Raw genomic sequence first — 11,590 nt, 5'->3', positions numbered from 1 at the left:
AAATCTTATGGGCCTTCGGTTGGGCCGGCCCATTTAAACTTTGTGGGCCACTTTTGGGCCGGTCCACATGTCAACATATCATAGGCCCATCTCGACCATTGGATGAGTGACACCTGTGCCATCGCGGAGCTGACACGTGGATCCGTCAGCCAATGAGAATTTTACACGTGGAAAATCGGCATTTGTCATGGCTGTTAACGGGTTATCGGATCCAAAATCCGACCCGATAGCTTAACGGCGTTCCGTTACGGTGGATGCCACGTGTCGGTCACCCTTGACGAAAGCACTTCTGTGATGCGCGATTTATTGTCATGGAAGTGGACACTTCCGTGATGATAATTTTGGTAATGTCATGGAACACTTCTACGATAGCACAGGTATGACTATCTTGATTCTGTCATAAATTTGTCATGGATGTACATGCATGACAAAAAACGCGACCTACTGTGACAAACACGTATCATCACGGAAGTGTATTTTTTTGTAGTGAATACAATCAAAAAAGAGATGCTGAATTGTTTCTGATTCATTACAAAAGACACATGTCTTATCCTCTACATGTCTGCGCTTGGCCAAATTATCTCTGGTCAAGCTTTTGTTGTATTAAATCAACCACAGGAAAACATGTATATTGGGAGGGACCTTAATTTTCCAAATATCATCGTTAATCTCAGAAGGTATCCCCCCAAAGTTTATCATTTTATAAAAGGACTTGTCAGAGTACTTACTGGAAGATTCCAGCATCCACACAGGTTGGTCTGGGAAGCCAGACAGTACAATCTGTTTAACTAAGTTAATTAACTCATCCCATCTAGCCAAAACCCTATCATCTACACACCTCCTAAAAGAGAGATGGAGTTCATCACCTACCCAGACCTGTGCAAGAGTGGCATCTTGTTGTTGACAAATGTCAAACAGATCCCAAATAGCAGTTTTTAAGGAACAGTCCCCCACCCAAACGTCATGCTAGAAGGCAATATTTCTACCATCTCCAGGGATCCACCTATAAAAGTTTTTAGAAGCTGCAAGTGCCCAAGATAGGCTTTTCATTAAGGGGACCCCAATGTAGCCTTAGTGCTGAAGAAATTGGGATTGTTAGTATTATACTTGTAGGCCATAATTTTTTTCTAGTCACCATCTCTATCATCATAGAATCTTTTTCCTCAAGAAGCCAAAATGGCCATATTAAACTCTCTAAGGCTAGGCACCCCCATACCACCAAATTCTTTCTTCCTGGAGATCAGTCCCCAGTTAGCAAGATGATATTTGTGATTATCACCCACATTACCCTAAAAGAAGTGAGACATTTGAGATGTAATCATATCAATAGCCCATTTGGGAAATTTAACAATAGACATCAAGTAGGCAGGAATACTGGCAATACAAGTGGTAAGAAGGATCAATTTGCCCCTGTAGGAGAGAAATCTCCCTAGCCAACCAGCTATATTCTTAATAATCCTGTCTATAATGGGTTGAAGATCTCCCCTTCTAAGTTTCTTAAAATGTAAAGGAACCCCTAAATATTTAAAGGGAAAATCCCCAAGCTGACAACAGAAAACTTGAGCAAAGTCTTTTGCCATTTGATTAGAAACATTAATTGTGTGCAAATCACTCTTGTGAAAGTTAATCTTCAAGTTTCACAAAGCAAGTTAGAATCCATTTCAATTTTTTATCACAAGCTAAAGAGTTATCTAGGAAAAGGATGGTATCATCAGCATATTGCAGACTAACTACCCCTCCAGTAATGGCATGGGGCAGCAGCCCACGGATCAAGTTCCTATTGACAGCTTTCTGAAGCATCTTAGAAAAGACATCAGCCACCAAATTAAACAACAAAGGTGAGTGAGGATCACCTTGCTTCAAGTCTTTCCCCCTAGCAAAGTGGGGGCCATTTGTGTCATTAATTCTAACCTGAAAAGTCCCCTGGTGAATAGTAGTCATAACCCAACTAACCCATTTATTGCCAAAACCTGTAGACAGAAGCATTTCCTTTAGAAAATCCCAACTCACTCTATCATAGGCTTTCTCATAATCAAGTTTAAGAATTAACCCACTAGATCCAGATCTATGTATTTCGTGAATAACTTCATGAGCCGTAACCACACTTTCCAAAATAATCTCCCTTTAATAAAGGCAGTCTGATTGGTAGAAATAAGCTTGTCACACAAAGGGGACACCCTAGTGGTTATAGCTTTAGAGAAAATCTTAACAGCACAATTACTCAAACTGATAGGTCTAAAAAAATTCATGTCCCTAGCTAAAGGCACTTTGGGTATAAGGGTAATGATAGCATAGTTCAGTTTATACATGTCTAGAACACCATTCTCAAAATCTTTAACCATCCACATAAAATCCTTTTTGATCAACTCCCAGAAAGTTTGGTAAAACAGGAAGGAGAGGCCATCAGGGCCAGGAGCACCACTAGAGTAGGAACTCATAATGGCTTGCTTAATTTCCTCTTCAGAAAAATATCTCTCTAAAAGTTTCCTCTCCTCATCACTAACCATGTCCTCAATGGGCCAGAAATCATAATCCAAGTGGACGTCAGGTTTGGGCTCAAAAGCAAACAACTCCTTATAAAAGGAAGTAGCTAACCAAAGCATATCCTTGGTAGAAGTAACCACACCATTAGGACTAATTCAGTAAGATGATTCTTTCTATGTCTATGATTGGCAAGGGCTTGGAAGTAAGCATTGTTCCTATCTCCCTCCAAAATTTTCTATTTCTAGATCTCTGCCATAAGGAAGTTTCCTCTTTTTTCCAAATCTCATCAAGTTCCTTTTTAATGCTCTTTATCTTATCAAAATCAGTAACAGAGAGCTACTGAGACTCAGATAAGACATCAAGGTTATCAAACTCCATAAGGAGTGCCTTTTTTTTCTTTTTCAAAGCTGCTTCTTGTTAATATTCTAGCCCTTTGTTTTCTTTCTAAGGACCCTAGTTTTAGCCATCCAGTTATCAGCCGAAGAATTAGTAGAGGACACATAATTCCAAGCTTCTGTAACCATTTGGTGGAACCCAGGCTGGGATAGCCACCATTTTTCAAATCTAAATGGTTTAGGGTTAGATGGGGCCCTAGCTCCAGTGTCCAAGACCAAAGGAGTGTGATCACTCCCCACTCTGGGGAGTGTTGTCAAAGTTGAAAAAGGGAAATGGGCATTCCAGTCCACAGAAGTGAACACTCTGTCAAGAACAACAAAGATAGGGGAACTCTGGTTGTTTGACCAGGTAAATACTCTATTAGAGATAGAAATCTCCATCAGGGCCCATCTATTGATCCATTCATTGAAGAGAAGTGCAGCCTGATGGTTAATCTGACCATCGCTCTTCTCAGTTTCATTCCTAATCAAGTTAAAGTCTCCCCATATCAAGACATGATAAGATGAACTAGTCATAGTATCATGTAATTCAACAATAAACTCCATTTTAAACACAATGGAAAAACTTTGGTTAATAAAACCAATAACCTCAAATAAATTCTTCTTAAACCCCAATAGGATCCCACCAGCAGTATTAATAGCAGACAGAAAGTGCCAAGTAAAATTACCAAAGCTATCAATAGCTTTGAGAAAACCCTCAGAAATAATCTCTCTCTTAGTTTCTTGAAAACCAATAAAGTCAGGATTAGATTTGGTGATAGTATCACACAGGCTCTGACTTTTTCCAAATTTTCCAAGACCCCTAATGTTCCAAATAAGACCTATCATAATTAAGCAATTTTAAAAGGATGTGATAAGCCATAAGGCTTGGCTTTAGTTAGCACAGTGGGAGTTTTCCTAAGAGTAATAGTAGTGACAATTGGCTCAAAGGAAAATTCACTCACAGGTGTACTAACTACATCATTGGCATCAAAATCTAGGTTGTCAGGCAAAACAATTTCAGGGTTCTTGCTGGCAAAAACCAAGCATCTCTCTCTTTCATCAGCCACCATCTCATCAATGGTGTTTTGCTTTTGAAATTCATCCCTCCAATTATTAGGTTAACTTGTTCCATTTGATCAACAAGAACAGTTCTATCAATAGTGGAAAATGATTTATCTTTAAATGTTTTTGGGATTTCCAGATTCTTCCTCCTCTTATATGCAACAACTTTCTCCATGATATTGACATTCCATGACCTCTTTAGCAGGCTTTTGAGTTAACACAGGCCCCCATTTAGATTTCTTCTCAATAATGCCCCCATCTCTCTGAACTTGGTTGAGTGATTCTAGCAGGGACATCTTCAGAGAATCACTTTGTAGGATATGTAAGGCCTCGGGAGGGAAAACCCCCAACTCCTCTTCTTTGGGTTCCTCATTTTCAGACTCAGATAAGTCCACAGACCTGAGCAGGCCCTCACAATAATCCATACTCCCAGATCTCTCCCCAAGTAAGGTCATATCCATTATTCTAGAAGGAACAGGAGTCTTTGAGACAGACTCTCTTCAATCATGGTCTCATCTTTTTCCTCACCTCTGGTAAACTCTTGATCAAATCCCAGCAGATTATCTGCATGTTCAACCCTCACCATAGTACCATCAGAAGATGGACCACTTTGAATAGCTCAACCATTGCACATTCCAAGATAAAATCCTCCTGATCAGAATCAGGGCATATTTCCATAGGTGACATCCCCACACTCTGAGAAACATGCTTGCCAGACCCATGTTTGGCTGGGAAATTAGCTTTATCTAGCTCATCAATGGCCAGGCCCCCATCATCAGATCCATCAGAAGCATGTTCTCCATGAGTCCCACTGCCTTCAGCAGCATGATCTTCCTCAGCTCTTTCTTCTTCCTCATCACCATCCTCATCATCTTCCACATCAATGACAGAGTCCACTCCACCCACCTGTTCAAATCCCTCAACAATAAAACCTAGCAGGAAGAGTTTTCTTCTTCATCTCAATCAGCCTCTCAAAAGGGATCTCTACAAGCAATTTTAATCCTAACATTCTCAAAAAAGGTTCTAAACATGCCATTCCAGTCTGCATCAGTAAGCACCCCAAAGAGAGAAGCAATTTGATCAAACACTTTCCAAGTGCACCATTTTGGAGGAATCCCCTCGATCAGAACCCATGCTTCAATTAATTCCCCAAAAGGGGCACAACCACCTTTCCATTCAGTCAAAGTAACATTCAGATCCCAGGGTAAAGAAAATCCAGGCAGCTCAGTGAGATCTTCAACTTTCTTCCAAGGTGGAAATCTAACCAAGAAAGTCTTGCTAGATAACCCTCTGATCTGCCATGGCCAATGTCTAGTCTTGCAAAAAGTTGCAGTCAGAAGTTCCATCAACTTAGAGTAGTCCACTTCTCCTTTCAGAATGTTCACCACAGCACAGTTCTGAAAATTCAGCCACTTTGATTCATTGGCAACAGGGACATCTACATGGTAGAAACCAAGCCCTCACGCTCCACTGCCAAAGAAAGCAGCAGTGGGTTGAACTTTGGACCACGCAGCATAGTTATTGACATTGTGGTTCTGCTGACAAATGAAACATGCTTTTGGCTTCACACAATTTCCAACATAGTGACCAGGGCCCCCACAATTGAAGCATGTCATGTCTTTATACCTAGGATCAAGGACCTGTTCAACCTCCACTTCACCAGATTGAGAGGATTGTACCTGGGCCGAACCCGCAGTTGAGGCTGTGGATCTGGTAGGTTTGGGAGCAGGGGCCTGTTCCTTTGCGGGCAGAGCAGATGGCTGCTTGCGACCAACGAATGAGGCATCCTTCTGTCCCGCGGCCTTGGATTGCCCGCAACAAGATTGCCGCCCCCTCCTGCCCGGCGATCGGCCATCTTTGATCCGCGCTTCACTACCTCCGCAAAGGAAAGCGTGCCGGGGCCAATTCCCTCTTGCGAGATCTTGATGCTCTTTGGTGGTGGATTGAAAGGTCGAATTGAATCTGGGAAGCAATCAGCAGCGAGAAAGGAATTGATCTCGACTAAGTCCTTCTGAATCCAACAGAGGAGTCCGGAGTTAGGGTTGTTTCGAGGCTGCGGGGTAGGTGTTTTGTAGTTAGGGCACCGGCTGGGGGGGAGGAATAAGCCAGAGTTGGCCAAAGTGCTCCTCTACACTTTCTAGAGTTTCTGCTTTATGTAATCGCCTCACTCTACCCGCTTTATCACCCAGGACACGGAATTTGCACTTGGGACCAGTCAATGCTGGGTTTGGGGGGGAGTGGCAAGGTGCCGACGCCCCCACCAAGGTGTTCCTGCCTAGGTTCTGCTCGAGCCCCTCACCGGAATCCGGCTCTGACGAGGTCTCACCAGCTGTATAAACACCACCACGTTTTTCAACATCCACAGTTTTGAGAGGGAGAACCCCCAAATCCATAACCAAACCCTCACCCTGATTACGAACACCCAAAACAATTTCGTTTGCAACCTTTCGCTGGCGCAATCGAAATTCCCGCAAACTAACTCTCAGAGACAAATCAGCATGAATGTAATGCATACCTGACCCACCAGGCCAAGTCGGGGGCTCGATGGGTCGTCGCTGAGCTCGGATCAGTTGGGGCAGACGACCTACTAACGGCATTGGGGCCAAACAATCCCCGACGGAAGGTACTCCGACGGGATGTTGGCGATGCCCTCCCACGAAGGCGGTCAGATGTTGAGCCTGGATGGATTCGCCGTCCTGAAATTCTCCCACCACGCAGCTTGGCACGGATCCGATGATTCGACCTCCTGGACCGCCCAGAAGAGAAGCTCCACATCCTCGCAGCCGTCGTCTCCGATGAAGCGCGCGTGCTCGACGAAGTTTGCGTGGCAAAGGATGTGGAGATGGATCTCCCCCCTCTCGTCTCGATCGGGGAAGCGCTCCATCACCACCCGACGCATCTCGCGGCGAGCCTCCGGCGAGTGTGGATCGATCTCGGGCAGTGGTGCCGCTGTCGGAGGCGGAAGCGCCCGCGGTTCCGCTACCCGTGCCACCGGCGCAAGCCGGCGTGCCCGAACACCGCGGCGGCGCGCCCCAGCCATGCGAGATCTCCGATGGAGAACTGGGGCGGGGAGGACTCGATGAGGTGCGGGGGTGGGTGGGGGGCTGCGGATAAGCAAGCTTTAATGGCACCTCGGTCGCTTCTCCCGAGGGGGAGGGAGGGGGAGGGGAGGGAGCGGTCATCTCGCTATCGTCTCAATCTACTCAACACCTCTCAGTATCTCTCTTTTCTCTCGAAAACCCTATTATATTTTTATGTTTATAATTAAGTTTATTTTTCTGTGCTATAATTGCAATGTTTGGGAATATTTCGTTCAACAGGGAGCTGACATCTGGAGGGTAATCTCGAACATGCCATGCTCTCCACATGATCACGAGGACCATCGTACGTTGGTTGGGGTTAATCTGTCTAGCAGTCCGAGCATCCTTCAGACCATCATCAGCATCAGGAGGTCCCAATCCTCTCTCATTGCTTGCCATAGGCGCAGTGCATGCGGACACCGCTCGAGTCTCGAGGGCATGGTGTACGTCTGCAATCCCTTGCCTTGTTTCAGAAACATAAAATCCCACGCGGTAGAAATCATCCATCACCAGTTTGGCACACACAAACAGCTAAATTTTCACATCACGTGACACTATAATCAAATTGCCTGTAACCCCAAAGGGAACAACAGGGGAGCGTAATAAGAAACGGTGTACACATATTTCTACTGGGAAAGAACAACAGAATTGTTTCGGGGGAAGAAATATACAGCATTTGTCAACACGAACAACAACCTAATAGTAACACCACGAGACACAAGGAGGAGACGCTCAGGGCCTCCCAACGAGCCTTTGCTGTTGCTGCCGCATGCGTGTACTCTGTTTTTGCCGCTGAAATCGGCACAGGGACGCCTTCTCCTTGAGCTCCTGGAACGCGCGCATGGTGTCGGCGTCGAAACCGTTCGCAAACTGTACCAAGCAACGAGCACGGATTCCTTTAAGTTGGTCTTTGGTTACCACGCTCGTTTTTCTGCGAATAATTACCTACCTGGTGTACTCTGAAGGCGAATCGTACTCCTTGAAGCATCAACTCCTCTTCGTCTGGGCCGACTTTGATGGCTTCAAGCTCCGAGGAAACCCGTTCCAAGTACCTCCTGGCTAACTTCACGGATTGGAATTTGATCTGTACATCAAATCTTTCATTAGAGGTCTGGTGATGGCCTGCTGTACATTTTCTACGGCGTTAACATCACCTTCATGTAAATGACTACGGTCATCCGGGTTTTTTCGCCCGTTTTGAATGCATAAGGTAGAAAATGCTCTACCTTTCTATTAAAAAAAAGCATAGACCTTTCGATTCATAAATAGTTCAACCTTTTGGATTGTTTGCCAAATCTCATAGCAGGCAAGAAACAAGTGAAAGACTTACTTGAAGAAAGCTTTAATAGAGTTTCTGATTCCATGCCTTTGGCGAACCTTCCACTGGTTCTATCAATTTTGAAACAGCAAAGCGTCGGCAAGAGAGTTAGCGATCTACAACTGGCTGGGTGGACTGGTGGTGACATAGGCGGGTCCTCTACTTTATTTACGAGGAGAATGTGCGACCCAATTGACAGCCTTAATTCATATCCTAGCTTGTCTGAGAACTAGCTTCGCTTGTTGACTTTGCCCTTTCCTTAGACAAAGAGCCGACCCCCTGCTTGGTCGGCAGTGTGTTACCATTCAACTCTACACAAGCATGTCATTGGGCTACTCGCGTCATCGGCGGCTACAAAGGAGAAGTGGTGGTTGATGAAATAGTCCTCCAACTTGTAGCACTTCGTGGTTAACATGAAAACTTTACATAGTTATCCTCCCTCGGTAGGCAAATAGCCTTTGCGACTTACATCTCTACTATAGGAGGAGAAGTAGGAATAACACCAAATTTTCAAACGCCATCGTCCTCACAAGAGACAGTGGGTGGCAAATCCATGGAAAATAGGTCAACCTTTTGATATGCGTACAATATTAGATAATAAAAGAGTATGTTTCCATCTTCGGTTAGATTAGATGATACGGTTTTTGTAGTGGAGAGAATTTTCGTCTTGTTTTTCATGGCCTAGCATATTCAACATTGCTCTTGCGATTAACCGTTTGACGTAGAAATTATAGCCATTGAAAATATAGCTATTACGCCGTCGCAAATGACAGTCGAATCGGTAGTTACAAAATACATGAGAGAATAAAGAGGACATGGATGTAGACTATGCTGGATATGAAATGGAAATTTAGGAGAAAATCATTTTACACTATAGACTGTACACGAGAATGTAGACTATCTGCCAAGTGAGAATTTTTGCCTCCCAAGCTCCATGGAGCTCAAAATTTTGCAAAAGTTAAAAAGCACCTTTGAAGTGACAATTTTTTTTAAAAAAATACTACACATATACACAAGAATGTGTACTTCATTCATGTAAATTTTCATAATCAATATGTTTTGATGTGACTACCAAAAACAAATATAATGATGAACTTTTATAGGACGCACTATAAATTCATGTTTTTTTTGTAGCTCACATCAAAACGTAGTCCGCCCGTTCCAAAATAATTGGAGTTCTAGATTTGTCCTAAGTCAAACTTGCTAATCCAACACCAAATAGACATAATACAAAAGCAGATTTGATAAAGAATCTCATGAGACTAATTTGGTGTTTTAGATGTTTATATATTGTTCTATAGACCTGGTTAAACTTAAGCAAGTTTGACTTGGGGCAAACCCAGACTTTCAGTTATTTTGGAATGGATGTAGTAGTATACATCCCTGTATACATGCGTAAACCTTTTTTTTTCTCAACCAGGCTTAACCCGTTCTCCATTAATTTCTGAATAAAATAACCCAACATTGTTCATTACACCAGCAAGATCAGATTACGGAAGCAGGGAGAAGGGGAGAGCGAGTTGGGGTTGGGGAATACCGAAGGAAATCAACCCTCTGCGGTTGCTTGCCCAAAAACCGTCTAACAGACAGAGATGCCCTTACTTAGACCAAACATGAGTGGATCGGGAATCATCCCATCTGTAATGCTGAGAGCAGCAGTAGATGGGACACTATCCAACAAATTCGGGCCGGGACACTGATTTTTGGGGCTTCCAGCTAATTTCCCGGAGGGGCTCGTGTAGGCGAAGAAGACAGCAGCAAAACAGAACAAAACGAGATCGGACACCCGATCTGACTGTACCGGTCTTGAGAATGGGCGAGAACATTTGAGGCCGAACCAGTTGCGGCACTCAAGCGGGACCACGCATACGCATCCATGGCCGCCCGGCAATGCGTACCTATGCTACGCAGAACGACACGGCTCCCGAGGTGTCATGGGCTTGTTGTCTAGCTCTAGCTCTAGAGACAGGAGCGAACGAATTAGCGAGCATGGTCACGAGATCGCGTCCGTGCCACACTCACGTGCACCCCCACAGCACGAGACAAGAAAATGCCACGCCTATCGATCCCCTCGGCTGGCCCCGGGTACATGTCGTTGCTTACGCCGCGCACCCACCTACGTACATACGCTCTCTCTCTCTCTCTCTCTGCCCGTGAACAGATCCAGAAGGTCGCGTACGCGTCGCATCACGTGTGGGTGCGTTTCTTCAGACTTCAGCTACTCGCATCTCCCTTTCAAAAAAAAGCTACTCGCATCTCTGCAGATTCTAGTGCGCGCACCGCAAACCCAAGACGGCTGCTGTCCTATCACTACTCAGACGAGTACCAAGATGGAACTAGTTACTGTACTACGTTACCTGGCTGACGATCCCGGCGTCCTGCATCCACTCCGACGGGATCTGGAACCGGGCGTACCTGCTGGTGGCGCCGTCGCGGACGCGTGCGAGGTTGTACACGCCGTGCTCCAGCCTGCACGCACGCAGCACCCTTGTTGTTGGTTGCCACATGATAAAATGCGGTACTGAAACCGCGGAGTTAATTTGACGCTTACTTCTCAAAGAGGGCCTGCATCTTCTTGAGCGCGGCGGCGCAGGGTTGGCGGGGGTCGTCGCGGAACGAGGACGCCTCGCCCTCCAGCTTCTTCAGGTCGCAGTAGCCGAACGCCGCCTCCCGGAGCGCGTCCGCCTTCTGCTCCGGCCACTCGAAGTGCTTTAGCACCGCGCGCTCGTCCACCTGCAATGCAACCATGGCCACCAGCCAATTACCAACCGCCGTCACCGGTGACCACCGAACAAGCACCTCAAGTGAATGAATTGCTGCCGCACCAGGCGGGATAGCTCGTCGTCGAGCCACTTGACGAAGCTGACCACGCCCTCGATGTTGACCAACGCCGCGCCCTCCACCTCCTTGATCAGGAACCGGATCAAGTCGCCCTGCGTCTCCACGTCCGACCTGATCTGCACACCACAACACAATACACACTTTCTCTGTCAATTCCAGCGACGTACTACAGTAACCCTGTTCCATTTCCAAGTGTAAATGACTCCAACGCCTAACCAACGTCCGGGCGATCGACACCGGGCACGGTGATTCTCGGATTAACTACTAGAGCCCGTGTAAAGCGCACATGCATCCACCGCAAATATAAATGCAGCGCATTTCGATCGCTCGCTCGCTCGATCCCATCGAGCCATGCCCACTTCGGATTCCGTGCAGCCGTTTCTGCTTCTGTCTTCTCTAGTCACGGTACACACCAACCGACTGTAACA

The 11,590-nt window shown here is 45.7% G+C and overlaps 1 protein-coding gene across 1 annotated transcript in view; it reads right to left on the bottom strand.

Annotated features, from left to right (window-relative positions):
* Positions 1-7,535: 7,535 nt before the first annotated feature.
* Positions 7,536-11,590, bottom strand: part of LOC123070236 (protein CHUP1, chloroplastic) — a 6,518-nt gene continuing 2,463 nt past the window's right edge. The window contains exons 2-6 of the mRNA XM_044493328.1: positions 11,147-11,278; positions 10,873-11,054; positions 10,679-10,790; positions 7,953-8,087; positions 7,536-7,873 (exon numbers count right to left, since the gene is read on the bottom strand). Of these exons, the coding sequence (XP_044349263.1) occupies positions 7,736-7,873; positions 7,953-8,087; positions 10,679-10,790; positions 10,873-11,054; positions 11,147-11,278 (699 nt within the window). The 3' untranslated portion in view covers positions 7,536-7,735. The remainder of the gene's footprint in view (positions 7,874-7,952; positions 8,088-10,678; positions 10,791-10,872; positions 11,055-11,146; positions 11,279-11,590) is intronic.

This window comes from Triticum aestivum, chromosome 3B (genome assembly GCF_018294505.1).
Source record: "Triticum aestivum cultivar Chinese Spring chromosome 3B, IWGSC CS RefSeq v2.1, whole genome shotgun sequence".
Classification (NCBI taxonomy): domain Eukaryota; kingdom Viridiplantae; phylum Streptophyta; class Magnoliopsida; order Poales; family Poaceae; genus Triticum; species Triticum aestivum.
Note: the sequence above shows the minus strand (reverse complement) of the source record. Positions and strands in the feature narration are given on the sequence as shown.